This window comes from Nerophis lumbriciformis, linkage group LG20, assembly GCF_033978685.3.
Source record: "Nerophis lumbriciformis linkage group LG20, RoL_Nlum_v2.1, whole genome shotgun sequence".
Taxonomy (NCBI): domain Eukaryota; kingdom Metazoa; phylum Chordata; class Actinopteri; order Syngnathiformes; family Syngnathidae; genus Nerophis; species Nerophis lumbriciformis.
Genome location: NC_084567.2, coordinates 11,883,638 through 11,899,483, shown reverse-complemented (window position 1 = coordinate 11,899,483; position 15,846 = coordinate 11,883,638). Strand labels below are relative to the sequence as shown.

The window sequence follows — 15,846 nt, the reverse complement described above, 5'->3', positions numbered from 1 at the left end:
AACACAAATGTCAATCTTGCTACCTAGCTATGCTAGCATGCTACCATTTGAGTTAACTCTCATATGCTAAACTCCTTTTTTAATCCCCCTCGATAAAGTTCCACTGGAGAATGCGGGTATCGATCCCGCTACCTCTCACATGCTAAGCGAGCGCTCTACCATTTGAGCTAATTCCCCTGCAAGACAAGCTAAGCTAGCTGCTATCAGACACAATCACACAAACGTCAGTCAGTCGGCAAAAGTCCAGACTTGGGACTATTTCAGTCCCTTTGTCAGCGTCTTATATTTTAGTAAGAATGTTACTGCAGTACTTTAAAGTAATACTACAGTGTGTGTATCCTGAAGGCCACCCCACTTCCAGCTGTCCCCGTCATACAGACTTTACTGACGTCCACACATGTCCCACAAGATGGACGACTGCACACATGGGGTCGGCTCACAAACGGAAAAGTTCCACTGGAGAATGCGGGCATCGATCCCGCTCCTTCTCACATGCTAAGCGGGCACTCTACCATTTGAGCTAATTCCCCTGTAAATACGCTATGTCGCCAAAATGCTATTTTCCCTTAACGGTAGCCGGACCCAGAACACGGCAATATGAGGGACCAATCCTAACCACTAGACCACCAGGGACTCAATGGTTGTCTGTATGAGCAACTTCTTCCTCTCAGAGGTGGAGTCGTACATGAAGAAAATGTGTTTGATGACTTTAGCGGGAATTAGCTTAAATGGAAGTGCGCTAGCTTAACATGTTAGAGTTAGCGAGATCGATGGCTGAATTCTTTAGTCTGGTCTCTGGACTGTCTAAGAAGTGTCATGTAATACTGAACATCTGTTATTTATTTGTTTGTAATATCATAGTTGTTAGCTACACGGTGATAGCAGCTAGCAGTCCAAACACTCTACAGGGGAATTAGCTTCAATGGTAGCACGCTAGTTAGCATGTGAAAGAGGTAGTCATATGGATGCTTTTCTTGGAGGTGTATTACACCACAATCCCTGTGCCAACCCACCCTTACAGGGGAAATAGCTCAAATGGTAGAATGCTAGCTTAGCTAGGTAGCAAGATTGACAGCTGCGTTCTCCACATGAAAACACCTTTTGACAATGTTGTTGTTGTCAAATTACAAGATCAGCCATGTTTTTTAGGGACTGTCACATTATTCACCACTCAGACATAGTTGCTAAAATGCTAAGTTCCCTGACCGGGAATCGAACCAGGGCCACGACGGTGAGAGCGCCGAATCCTAACCACTAGACCACCAGGGACTTAATGGAAGACTGTATGTGCCTCACGCTTTGAGTGTGACAGTCACGTGTTACATGACACTTCTTAGACAGTCCAGAGACCAGACTGAAGAATTCAGCCATCGATCTCGCTAACTCTCACATGTTAAGCTAGCATACTACCATTTAAGCTAATTCTAGCTAAAGTCATCAATCATGATATCACACACGTTTTCCTTCATGTACGACTCCACCTCTGAGAGGAAGAAGTTGCTCATACAGACATCCATCAAGTCCCTGGTGGTCTAGTGGTTAGGATTCGGTGTTCTTACCGCTACGCCCTGGGCTTGATTCCTGGTCAGGGAACTTAGCATTTTAGCAACTATGTCTGAGTGGTGAATAATGTGAGTTCCTAAAAACATGGCTGACCTTGAAGTTTGACAACAACATGTCTCAGAACGTGTTTTTGTGTGAAGAACGCAATTGTCAATCTTGCTACCTAGCTATGCTAGCATTCTACCATTTGAGTTAACTCTCATATGCTAAACTCCCTTTTTAATCCCCGTCAAAAAAGTTCCACTGGAGAATGCGGGCATCGATCCCGCTACCTCTCACATGCTAAGCGAGCGCTCTACCATTTGAGCTAATTCCCCTGCAAGACAAGCTAAGCTAGCTGCTATCAGACACAATCACACAGACATCAGTCAGTCGGCAAAAGTCCAGACTTTGGACTATTTCAGTCCCTCTGTCAGCGTCTTATATTTTAGTAAGAGTGTTACTGCAGTACTTTAAAGTAAAACTACAGTGTGTGTATCCTGAAGGCCACGCCCACTTCCAGCTGTCCCCGTAATACAGACTTTACTGACGTCCACACGTGTCCCACAAGATGGACGACTGCACACATGGGGTCGGCTCCCAAACTCTAAAATGTTCGACTGGAGAATGCGGGCATCGATGCTTTTTTCCCATGTGACAGTCTCAAGCTGTCGGGTGGGTTCCAAGGACCATCAAAGAATGACATCTTGCGGGCAGGTTTGACTTCTTTATTTTTCAACAAGAGAAGTCTCTCTCGGATCGCTTTTCAGCTCCGCCTCCTCCTGCTCGCTGCGCCGTTCGCCCCTCAGCGTCACAGTGTCGTCGTCTCCTTTGCTCTCTTCGTCGCTCAGCATCAGTCTCTCGTTGTGTCTGTCTCTGGCTCTCTCTCTTCTCCCCGTCCCCCTCCCTGACGTTCACGTCTGTCGCCCTCTCAAACGATGCGAGAGGATGATTACATTGTCTACAGCTGCGCGCTCCACGCACCTTATACCGATTGCGACGTGGCTCCCAGCGCGCCCCGCCTCGCTGCTCGCTCGTCGTCCACGCCTTCCTTGCCGCCATCTTGGAGCGGGCTCCGGTGTGCCCTGCCTCCCTGTTGGACTGCCGGCCACGCCTCCTCATCGCCATCTCGGAGCAGGCTCCGGCGCGGCACGCCTCGCTGTCGGTCTGCCGGCCCCGCCTCCCCACAATTGGTATCGGGACAACACTACCGCCATCTAGTGTCTTGGAAGTGCAACTGCATTGCAAATGTGACAAGATATAACACACGATCAGCAGTTATAATTTAATTGTTTAAATGTTACATACAAAAATTAAATGTTATTAAAAACAACATTTATTAGCAACACGCGCAAAAGTATCGATAATTGGTACTGTTGAGTACTGGAATCGATTGGGAATTGGTACCGTATCAGTTAATGGCAATAAGCGCCTTCTTTTTTGCAATTCTTTTTGCATGTGGGGCAGACTGGCTCGTACATGCACATGCATCCTAACTCAAAATCTGTCAGTAGACTCGCCATGGAAGCGCTAAAAACGACAAGAAAGATGGCGGTGAGGAGACGCTGTCGAAGTGGAGGCACATCCTCAAGGGAGGGTCAGAAAAGCAGTGACGTGCGGTGAGGTTGATGGCTGGTGAGGCACTGACTTCATCACAGTCAGATTTACAAACATATGAACCCTAAAGAGTATCTTATTCACCATTTGATTGGCAGCAGTTAACGGGTTATGTTTAAAAGCTCATACCAGCATTCTTCCCTGCTTGGCACTCAGCATCAAGGGTTGTAATTGGGGGTTAAATCACCAAAAATTATTCCCGGGCGCGGCGCCGCTGCTGCCCACTGCTCCCCTCACCTCCCAGGAGGTGAAGAAGAGGATGGGTCAAATGCAGAGGACAAATTTCACCGCACCTAGTGTGTGTGTGACATTAATTGGCACTTTAACTTAACTTTAACTTTACACATACAAACTGTAGCACACAAAAAAGCACATTTAATTAAAAAAAGGTTATTATGGTCTTACCTTTACTTATAAGTGCGGGAACAGTGGTGTTCGTGTTGGAGGAGTTGTGAATGAATGAAATATGAAATCAGTGCTGCAGTCTGCAGGTGTACCTAATGTTGTGTCCCTGCAGTCGTTCACGTACGGCTCCTCCGGCGCGAGCATTGTTGTTTTTGCACTTTTTGGCTTCTTGTTAAGTTTTTTTTGGGTGGATTCGGTCTTGCACGTGGAGGGTTTGGGTGTGGCTTTGGTTGGTGTGGCGCTCCCGTCGGGGGGTGCATTAACCGGCACCAGGAGGTGGGGTTACTGCGAGCATCAGCCAGTGCGTCTTCGCAGCAGTTTTATGATCGCTCAGCACAAGAAATACTTTACACACATACAGTTGTTGACAAAATACACTGTACATTATATACCTCAGCTAACTAAACTATGGAAATGTATAATATAATTCATATAGCAATACGGTCTCACTGCACAGCAGGCCAGCAGTTAGCCGAGTCATTGCGCAATCCATGTTGAGGCACTGAGTGACGTGCCTCAACTGGCTGCTGTTCACCGCACCGTCTCTTCTCAATATTTGAACGACAAATGTGAAAATTCAGCGATTTTGAATAAAAATAATCTAAAACTGGTGAAGTTAAATGGAAAATAACTTTATAGTATAATCACTGAATACATATAACAATTTAATGCATTTTTTTTCTTTTTACATTTTTTTTTCTTTCCATCATGCGGTCACTGGAGGCAGGTGAGGCGGGGCCTCACCTGCCTCCAGTGACCGCACGTCACTGCAGAAAAGGGTCTGTAGAACATCATCTTTGCAAAGTTTAGAGCAAAGAACCACCTTTACATGTCATATAGACCACAAGGAAGTGTTTGAAATATGACCCCTTGAATATTATTTACTCATTTACCCAACAGACGTCCAGCAGCACACCCATTTTAAAGAGGAAGATTCACATCCCCCTCATGTAAAAGAGGAAGAGGAGGAGCCTCGGCCCCCCCACATCAAAGAGGAAGAGGATGAGGTCTGGATCACTCAGGAGGAAGAGTGTCTTCTAGGACAGGAGGAGGCTGACCTGACCAGGTTTCCACTGACTGTGGTCTCTGTGAAGACCGAAGACCATGGCCACAAACCACCTGAGTCCTCCCAGCTTGGTCCCAGTCCAAGTAAGCACAACACTCAAACTGTGGTACGGGTCCCACTAGAGGTACGCCAGCTTCATCTCCTTGTACGCCCAAGAATCAATTGTTTTGTTTTCCAATAGTCACACAGTGTTACTGTTCAAAGTAAGAAGGAGTCAAACAAAAGACAAAGACTACGTTTACACTGCAGGCCAAAGTGGCCCAAATCGCATTTTGTGGAGATCGGGTTTTTTCCAGCTGACTGTTTACACTGTGAGTAAAATGTGATTTTTATCAGAATCCTGTGTCAACGCGCACAGGCAATGTGGCCCCAATGTGGCCCCAATTTGGCCCTAATGTGGCACCAATGTGGTAACAATGTGGCCCCACTGTGCACCCAATGTGGTCCTAATGTGGTCCTAATGTGGCCCCAATGTGGTCCCAATGTGGACCCAATGTGGTCCCAATGTGACCCCAATGTGGTCCCAATGTGGCCCCAATGCCCCAATGTGGTCCCAATGGGTTACTGATGTGGCTCCAATGTGGTCCCACTGTGGCCCCAATTTAGTCCCAATGTGGTCCTAATGTGGTCCCAATGTGGCCCCAATGTGACCCCGATGTGGCCCCAATGCGGGCCACAATGTGGCCCCAGAGTGGTCCCACTGTGGACCCAATGTGGTCCCAGTGTGGTCCCAATGTGACCCCAATGTGGTCCCAATGTGACCCCAATGTGGCCCCAATGTGGGCCCCAATGGGTTATGAATGTGGCCCCAATGTGGTCCCAATGTGGTCCCAATGTGGCCCCAATGTGGCCCCAATTTGGGTCCCAATGCGGGCCCCAATGCAGGCTCCAATGCGGGCCCCAATGTGGGCCCGAATGTGGCCCCAATGTGGTCCCAATGTGGCCCCAATTTGGGTCCCAATGCGGGCCCCAATGCAGGCTCCAATGCGGGCCCCAATGTGGGCCCCAATGTGGCCCCAATGTGGTCCCACTGTGGCCCCAATGTGGTCCCAATGTGGTCCTAAAGTGGTCCCAATGTGGCTCCAATGTGGGCCCCAATGTGGGCCCAATGTGGCCCCAATCTAGCCCCAATGTGGACCCAATGTGGTCCCAATGTGGCCCCAATGTGGCCCTAATGTGGTCCCAATGTAGGCCCCAATGTGGTCCCAATGGGGTACTAATGTGGCCCCAATGTGGTGCCAATGGGGTCCCAATGTGGTCCCAATGTGGCCCCAATTTGGGCCCCAATGTGGGCCCCAATGTGGCCCCAATGTGACCCCAATGTGGCCCCAATGCGGGCCCCAATGTGGGCCCCAATGCGGGCCCCAATGTGGGCCTCAATGTGGTCCCACTGTGGTCCCAATGTGACCCCAATGTGGTCCCAGTGTGGCCCCAATGTGGCCCCAATGTGGCCCCAATGGGTTACTAATGTGGCCCCAATGTGGTCCCAATGTGGCCGCAATGTGACCCCAATGTGGCCCCAATGCGGGCCCCAATGCAGGCTCCAATGCAGGCCACAATGTGGACCCCAATGTGGTCCCACTGTGGCCCCGATGTAGTCCCAATGTGGTCATAATGTGGTCCCAATCTGGGCCCAATCTGGCCCCAATGTGGCCCCATTGTGGTCCCAATGTGGTCCCAATGTGGCCCCAATGTGGCCCTAATGTGGCCCAAATGTAGGCCCCAATGTGGTCCCAATGGGGTACTAATGTGGCCCTAATGTGGTGCCAATGTGGTCCTAATGTGGTCCCAATGTAGTCCTAATGTGGTCTGAATGTAGGCCCCAATGTGGTCCCAATGGGGTACTAATGTGGCCCCAATGTGGTGCCAATGGGGTCCTAATGTGGTCCCAATGTAGGCCCCAATGTGATCCCAATGGGGTACTAATGTGGCCCCAATGTGGTGCCAATGGGGTCCTAATGTGGTCCCAATGTGGTCCTAAAGTGGTCCCAATGTGGCTCCAATGTGGGCCCCAATGTGGGCCCAATGTGGCCCCAATGTGGTCCCAATGTGGTCCTAAAGTGGTCCCAATGTGGCTCCAATGTGGGCTCCAATGTGGGCCCAATGTGGCCCCAATCTAGCCCCAATGTGGACCCAATGTGGTCCCAATGTGGCCCCAATGTGGCCCTAATGTGGTCCCAATGTAGGCCCCAATGTGGTCCCAATGGGGTACTAATGTGGCCCCAATGTGGTGCCAATGGGGTCCCAATGTGGTCCCAATGTGGCCCCAATTTGGGCCCCAATGTGGGCCCCAATGTGGCCCCAATGTGACCCCAATGTGGCCCCAATGCGGGCCCCAATGTGGGCCCCAATGCGGGCCCCAATGTGGGCCTCAATGTGGTCCCACTGTGGTCCCAATGTGACCCCAATGTGGTCCCAGTGTGGCCCCAATGTGGCCCCAATGTGGCCCCAATGGGTTACTAATGTGGCCCCAATGTGGCCGCAATGTGACCCCAATGTGGCCCCAATGCGGGCCCCAATGCAGGCTCCAATGCAGGCCACAATGTGGACCCCAATGTGGTCCCACTGTGGCCCCGATGTAGTCCCAATGTGGTCATAATGTGGTCCCAATCTGGGCCCAATCTGGCCCCAATGTGGCCCCATTGTGGTCCCAATGTGGTCCCAATGTGGCCCCAATGTGGCCCTAATGTGGCCCAAATGTAGGCCCCAATGTGGTCCCAATGGGGTACTAATGTGGCCCTAATGTGGTGCCAATGTGGTCCTAATGTGGTCCCAATGTAGTCCTAATGTGGTCTGAATGTAGGCCCCAATGTGGTCCCAATGGGGTACTAATGTGGCCCCAATGTGGTGCCAATGGGGTCCTAATGTGGTCCCAATGTAGGCCCCAATGTGGTCCCAATGGGGTACTAATGTGGCCCCAATGTGGTGCCAATGGGGTCCTAATGTGGTCCCAATGTAGGCCCCAATGTGGTCCCAATGGGGTACTAATGTGGCCCCAATGTGGTGCCAATGGGGTCCTAATGTGGTCCCAATGTAGGCCCCAATGTGGTCCCAATGGGGTCCCACTGTGGTCCCACTGTGGTCCCAATGTGGGCCCCAATGTGGCCCCAATGTGGCCAAGATATCATTTAATAGATTTACTTGCCTTTGAGCCTCACATTAACGTAACATTAGGGTGCTGACGTCGTAGCTATCTTACGGCTAATAGCGAAGCATGCCAATGTGTTGCTACGCTTACAGGTTACGGAACGTAAATGAAGTATTGTTGGCGGTCTGTGGATGCATTTTAAAAGTAATTTACGCGTAGAATTGATTGCTAACATTATTTATTTCTATTTCCGCAGCCATACACCTTAGAGTCATATAACTTGGTATTTGAAACATGTTAACTGTTATCATGTTAACGTTAGCACACATGCTAAATGTTAGCAATTTAATGTAAGCATGCTAACGTTTTAGGCTAGCTCTGTAGCTCATTTTGTACAGTTACACCTAAAACGCACGGATTCGGACACTTGGCACCATCTTCAAAGCACGGCGGCTTCCGACGACCCCCATTTGCTCGTTAGAAATTAGAATGCAAACCCCCCCCAAAACTTTTAGAGACAGCCATACACCTTACAGTCATATAACTTGGTATGTGACGCATGCTAACGCTAGCATGCTTAAATTAGCATGCTAACTCTTTGAGCTAGTTTTTGCAAACATTTACCCCAGAGTCATATAACTTGGTATGTGACACTTGTTAACTGTTAGCATGCAAACGATCGCATGCTACCAAGCTAACTTGAGCACGATAACTTTTTCGCCTGATTTTACACTTTTTTTCTCTATTTCCGCAGCCGTACACCTTAAAGCCGTGTTGCTTAAATTGTGAGACATGCTAATTGTTAGAATGCAGTTGTTAGCACACATGCTAAATGTTAGCAATATTATGTAAGCATGCTAACGTTTTAGGCTAGCTCTATAGCTCATTTTGTACAGTTAAACCTAAAACTCACGGATTCGGACACTCGGCACCATCTTCAAAGCACGGCGGCTTCCGACGACCCCCGGCCAGAGGTCCAGGCCAGGGCACAGATAGCAGGCCCATCAAAATTTGGTCCCAATGGGTTACTAATGTGGCCCCAATGTGGTCCCAATGGGGTCCTAATGTGGCTCCAATGTGGTCCCACTGTGGCCACAATTTAGTCCCAATGTGGTCCCAATGTGGTCCCAATGTGGCCCCAATGTGGCCCCAATGTGGACCCAATGCGGGCCCCAATGCGCACCCCAAAGTGGTCCCACTGTGGACCCAATGTGGTCCCAATGTGGTTCCAATGTGACCCCAATGTGACCCCAATGTGGTCCCAATGTGGCCCCAATGTGGCCCAAATGGGTTACGAATGTGGCCCCAATGTGGTCCCAATGTGGCCCCAATGTGACCCCAATGTGACCCCAATGTGGCCCCAATTTGGGTCGCAATGCGGGCCCCAATGCAGGCTCCAATGCGGGCCCCAATGTGGGCCCCAATGTGGTCCCACTGTGGCCCCAATGTGGTCCCAATGTGGTCCTAATGTGGTCCCAATGTGGGCCCAATGTGGGCCCCAATGTGGGCCCAATGTGGCCCCAATGTGACCCCAATGTGGCCCCAATTTGAGTCATATAACTTGGTATGTGACACTTGTTAACTGTTAGCATGCAAACGATCGCATGCTACCAAGCTAACTTGAGCATGATAACTTTTTCGCCTGATTTTACACTTTTTTTCTCTATTTCCGCAGCCGTACACCTTAAAGCCGTGTTGCTTAAAATGTGAGACATGCTAATTGTTAGAATGCAGTCGTTAGCACACATCCTAAATGTTAGCAATATTATGTAAGCATGCTAACGTTTTAGGCTAGCTCTATAGCTCATTTTGTACAGTTACACCTAAAACTCACGGATTCGGACACTCGGCACCATCTTCAATGCATGCCGGCTTCCGGTGACCCCAGGCCAGAGATCCAGGGCGCGAATAGCAGGCCCATCAAAATTTCCGCGGGAATTTTCTAGTTACAAATTAGAATGCAAGCCCCCCCCCCCAAAAAAAATGTTGTCGTCTGGGTCAGAAAGTGACCAGTTTTGCTAGATAGTAGTTTTGTTGTGGATGTTTTGGTGCGGTAACAGCTGATAGTAGTCAGTTTTGCTCAATAAAAAGATTATTGATTCAAGTCTCCTCCTTCTCCTTAAAGTGTCTCATTGTTTTATCTGTCACTCACAGAGTTGCATTGCAAATTGGTACACAATAAATGTGTTTATTATGTTTAGAGCTTCGATTGGATTTTGTGCGCCGCATAGATTTTCCATGCACGCACCTGACCCCGGATTTCCACTACGTAGTCTGGCAATCCTCACTGGTGTTCTGTTGTTGTGCTCTATTCAAAAATAAATACATGTTTATTAAGATTTTGAGTTAAAATAAAGCCAATAATGGCATTTTTTGTGGTCCCCTTTATTTAGAAAAGTATCAACGTATCGAAATACATTTTGTTACCGGTATTGCTTCTGTTATTCCCTGATGTACTGTATGGTTATGACATCTTGATTGTCAACGTGGCAGAGACCTTAGCAGAGGTGCAGGACAATGACTCGTGGGATTGAGTAAAGCTGGACTTTTCTAAAGGATGCGTTTGTCTTCTGCAGACGTCTGTGAAGAACATATCTCAGAGCAGCACGACTCGTTTTCCAGGATGGAGCAGAAGGAGCGACAGCCCCCTCAAATTAAAGAGGAAGAGGAGCCACATTTCCCTCAAATTAAAGAGGAAGAAGAGGAATTACGGCCCCCTCACTTTAAAAAGGAAGGCGAGGAGCCAGATCCCCCCCGAATTAAAGAGAATGACCCACAGCTCCCTCACATAGAGGAGGATGAGGAGCCACAACCCCCTCACATTCAGGAGGAAAATGTGGCACAGCATCCTCCAAGCATGACAACAGAAGCTGATGGAGACCACTGTGGAGGATCATTAGCAGACATAGCTCCACTATCAGATAGTGACAACACGACATCTCACTCTCCTGACACTGATGATGATGATGATGAAGTAGATGATGACACTGATGATGACGACTCTAAAGCTGGTAAGACGTGTCTCACCGACAACACACACTTGAAATGCTCTCACTGTGACAAAACTTTTAACCACCGTGGTCATCTGAAAACACACATGAGAACGCACACCGGAGAAAAACCCTTTACCTGTTCAAGATGCAACAAAAGCTTTTGCGATCGAACAACCTTTGTAGTACACACGAGAACGCACACCGGAGAAAAACCATTCATGTGCTCAGTTTGCAGTAAAAGCTTCTCTCAGAAGACAAATTTGAAAATACACATGAGAATGCACACCGGTGAAAAACCTTTTAAATGTTCAGTCTGTGGTAAAGGTTTTGGCCAAAGTCATCATTTTAAAAATCACATGAAAATACACACCGGAGAGAAACCGTTTAAATGTCGAGTCTGTGCTAAAGGTTTTATACAAAAAGATGACTTGAAAATACACATAAGAACGCACACTGGAGAACAACCATTCATGTGCTCATTTTGTGGTAAAAGATTCTCCCAGAGAGGGAATTTCAGAAAACACACTAAATTGCACACTGGCGACAAACCTTTTAAATGTTCAGTGTGCGGTAAAGGTTTTACGCAAAATCGTGATCTGAAAGTACACATGACAATACACACCGGAGAGAAAGTGTGGAGTTGCAGTGTGTGTGATGAAAGATTCACTTATAAGTACCAGTCTAAGAAACACAAGTGTGCTGGTGAGAACAGCAGCAGCAAATGAAACTGCAGAATGTAAATAAACTGATTGATTTATTAACAATCACCACATATATCATGTGTGACATCATTGTTGTGTGTGTGTGTAACACCATCTTGTTAACATGCTTCTAACATTTACAGATGAGATTTATTTTGGATTAGTGGTTTTGATTCAGTCTAGTATGTGCATTATATTGATAAACATTTGTCTCTGAAAAGGTGTAAACTGAAGTTTCACTTTATTTTGCTTACCTTGTTTTATTCACTTTAAAAAACACCGGTAAGAAGAAGAGTGCATCAAACTAAACGGGCAAGTTGGAGACATCTTTTTGAGCAAACAGGAAGAAGAACGCCGGTTGGGGAGGTATGGAGGATGATTAAAAAGATGGGAGGAGATGGAACAGAGTGGAGTATTCCAATTTTAATGTAACTGGTCAAATGAATGATGTGTCTCCTGATGACTCTGCCAAGTGGAAGCATGTAAATATTACAAAGAAGAGGACCTTGGCCTTGGACCCCTCAGGCGGTACTGCATCAAAAAGTGACATCAGTGTGTAAAGGATATCACCACATGGGCTCAGGAACACTTCTGAAAACTACGGTCAATAACTACAGTTGGTCGCTACATCTGTAAGTGCATGTTAAAACTATACTATGCAAAGCCAAAGCCATTTATCAACAACACCCAGAAACGCTTCGCTGGGCCCTAGCTCATCTAAGATGGACTGTTGCAAAGTGGAAAAGTGTTCTGTGGTCTGACGAGTCCACATTTCAAATTGTATTTGGAAACTGGAGACGGGGTGTCCTCTGGACCAAAGAGGAAAAGAACCATCTGGACTGTTCTAGACGCAAAGTTCAAAAGCCAGCATCTGTGATGGTATGGGGGTGTATTAGTGCCCGAGGTGTTATGGTACAGCGGGGGAGAAGGAGACGGCACAGATGCAGGGATGTCGTTTTAGCTGTATATATTAATAACAATTTTATGAAGTGTGAAACTTAATTCGAATATGTGTATGGTGTGAATATGTGTAGCGATTAACTGAGTCGTGTTACCATTAGTGGTGAGCGAGGTGCGGAAGTCCAAGAGGGCAAGGCAAGCTCTGAAATCCAGGGACAGGCAGGAGGTCAAGGGCAGGAACGAGGCGTCAAAGTCCGTGTCCAGGCGGGAGGTCGAGATCCAAAAGGGCAGCCAGGGAACCAGAGGGAATACGGGGGGACGAGACACACTGCTCGTTATCAGGAAACGGAGAAATGCTGCTATAACGACACAGGAACACGAGACAAATGAACACGGAGGAGGAGAAAACACAGAGAGAGAGAGAGTAAGCATAGAGCTAGAGATGTCGGCTTACTGTACGGGAACAGGTAGCTACGTTCTGGCCCGGAACGCAGGTTTGCACTGGCTTAAGAAGCGCGGCATCTCATCAGCTTCAGGTGTGCAGACTGCTGATTGATTGCAGCCGCCTGCTGCAGCAAGAGTGGCGCGTGCAGCGCAGCGCACAGATGAATGCGCATTGGAATGCGCCCGGACCGTGACACAACACATGTGAAGGCACCATTAATGCTGAAAGGTACATACAGCTTTTGGAGCAACATATGTTGCCATCCAAGCAACGTTATCATGGATGCCCTGCTTTTTTCAGCAAGACAATGCCAAGCCACATGTCACAACAGCATGGCTTCAAAGTAAAAAAGTGCGGGTACTAGACTGGCCTGCCTGTAGTCCAGATCTGTCTCCCATTGAAAATGTGTGCCGCATTATGATGGCTAAAATACCACAACGGAGGACTGTTGAACAACTTAAGCTGTACATCACGCAAGAATGGGAAAGAATTCCACTTCAAAAATGTGTCTCCTCAGTTCCCAAACCTTTACTGAGTGTTGTTAAAAGGAAAGGCCATGTAACACAGTGGTAAAAATGCCCCAGTGACAACTTTTTTGTGTTGTTGCCATTAAATTCTAAGTTAATGATTATTTCCCCCCCAAAAATGAAGTTTCTCAGTGTGAACATTAAATATCTTGTTTTTGCAGTCTATTCAATTGAATATAAGTTGAAAAGGATTTGCAAATCATTGTATTCTCTTTTTATTTACTATTTACACTTGACAACTTCACTGCTTTTAGGTTTTGTACATATTAAAAGGAAGACCTAAAATAGATCCTTGAGGGACACACTGTAGAAACAAAACGTATCAAGCATCACAGCATGAAGAGGAAAAAGCCTCCAAGTGTTTCCTCAGATAAAAACAGACACTCAGATTAAAAGCCGTGTGAGAAGATCAAATGTCTCATCTGATTGTGTTGATGTTTCCTCTGAGTGTCTGCAAACAAAAGGAGTCTGTAGGAGGGCAACGTTCTGTTTTTTTTATTCAAGTCAAGATTCAACAAATTGTGGCAAAGATGGTTTTGCTGTTGTTGTTATCTGCAAGCGGACTCCCTCTGCAAATGTAAACATCCTAGTGAGACCAGTGCAGTGCAACATGCACAATCCTGCCCTTTCAACACCACCAGGAAGTAGAACTCCCTTCCGTGACCGCCGAGCGGAGCGACCTCCAGACCTACAGAGCGAGACGTAACACACACTCATGGACTGCCACACACGGATATACACACTTAAATGACACAACGCTCCTCACTCAGTCGGATGAAGCTTGACAGGTGCTGCAAAGAGAAATGATAACTTGAAATACAAAAGAAAGCAGATAAATGGAGGGATAGAAAGAGAAGCGAACCGTATCAACCTTGTAGATTGTTATAGTAACAATAGGTTAAGCTTTGTCAGTGTGCCGTGTGTTGCCAGTTTTCCCCTAGAGCAACAACGTTAATATGTGCTTGATGAAACATGATTAATTTTTTTATTTGTTTGTCCTGTCCAGCTTCTCAGGCAAATCATATAGTTGATGTAGATGCCCATATCGGCTGTTCAGATTTACTTTACAAAAGAGAAGTGTAGGATACTTCTCTTCTTGCCTTATTTGTATTTGACTTCATTAAATGTATTTATATTATCATTTGGTGCAGCCGGGCCGGAGCAGGAGGGGATAGAAAGAAAAAAAAAGGAAGACAGAAGGGGAAATTGTGGGGACAAGAGGGGGATTAGACAGAGAGACAAAAACAACAACAGCAAACACAGCAATAACAACAACAACAACAAAATGTGGAAGTAGTGTCAAAGCGCTTTGAGTACCTTGAAGGTAGAAAAGCGCTATACAAGTACAACCCATTTATCATTTATCATTAACAATAGAGCAACATCAGCAACTATGATAAGTACAAATACGATGTAAAAGTGATAGCAAAGAAGCAGTTAGCGAGATAAGTAATAATACAGAAATAACAATGAGCATTATTACACTACAGAAATACAAATACCAATAGAAATAGCGCTATTGATAATGAACAATACCAATAATTGACCTCTATTATCAACAATACAGTTGTTCGAATGCAACAATACATATACGTAACAATAACTACAGATACAAAAGAATGCAGAAAAATGGAGGGGAAGAAAGAGAAGCAACCTATATTAACCTTGTAGATTGTTATAGTAACAATAGGTTAAGCTTTGTCAGTGTGCCATGTGTTATACCGAGTTTACCCTAGAGTAACAACGTTAAATTATGTTTGATGAAACGTGATTGTGTGCATGAGTGTATGCATGTATATGTACTATGTACTTTTGTAAAGTAATACTGTACAGCAGATATAGATCATCTACATCAACAATATAATTTGCCTGAGTAGCTGCACAGGACAATAAAAAAAAACATAATTAAACAGTAAAGATCAAACATGTATGCCTATTTTTCTTTGCAGCACCTGTCAAGCTCCATCAGACTGAGTGAGGAGCGTTGTGTCATTTAAGTGTATATATCTGTGTGTAGCAGTCCATGAGTGTGTGTTACGTCTCGCTCTGTAGGTCTGGAGGTCGCTCCGCTCGGCGGTCACAGAAGGGAGTTCTACTTCCAGGTGGTCTTGAAAGGGCAGGATTGTGCATGTTGCACTGCACTGGTCTCACTAGGCTGTTTACAGCACGGCCATTTGCAGAGGGAGTCCGCTTGCAGATAAGGATGGTTATTGGTTTTAGGCGAGCAGAAGGACAGCAAAGCCATCTTTGCCGCAAACCAGTGAAGTTGTCACGTTGTGTAAATGGTAAATAAAAGCAGAATACAATGATTTGCAAATCCTTTTCAACTTATATTCAATTGAACAGACTGCAAAGACAAGATATTTAATGTTCACACTGGTAAACTGAATTTTGTTTGGCAAGTAATCATGAACTTAGAATTTAATGGCAGCAACAAATTGCAAAAAAGTTGTCACAGGGGCATTCTTACCACTATGTTACATGGCCTTTCCTTTTAACAACACTCAGTAAACGTTTAGGAACTGAGGAGACACATTTTTGAAGTGGAAATATATCCCATTC

The 15,846-nt window shown here is 46.4% G+C and overlaps 1 protein-coding gene and 2 non-coding genes across 3 annotated transcripts in view; 1 reads left to right on the top strand and 2 right to left on the bottom strand.

Annotated features, from left to right (window-relative positions):
- Positions 1-11,944, top strand: part of LOC133619417 (uncharacterized) — a 37,303-nt gene extending 25,359 nt beyond the window's left edge. The window contains exons 2-3 of the mRNA XM_061980421.1: positions 4,465-4,713; positions 10,295-11,944. Of these exons, the coding sequence (XP_061836405.1) occupies positions 4,465-4,713; positions 10,295-11,436 (1,391 nt within the window). The 3' untranslated portion in view covers positions 11,437-11,944. The remainder of the gene's footprint in view (positions 1-4,464; positions 4,714-10,294) is intronic.
- Positions 105-177, bottom strand: trnaa-agc (transfer RNA alanine (anticodon AGC)). Its single transcript has one exon. It is a non-coding gene; the product is annotated as a tRNA-Ala (tRNA).
- Positions 1,198-1,269, bottom strand: trnae-cuc (transfer RNA glutamic acid (anticodon CUC)). Its single transcript has one exon. It is a non-coding gene; the product is annotated as a tRNA-Glu (tRNA).
- Positions 11,945-15,846: the final 3,902 nt, after the last annotated feature.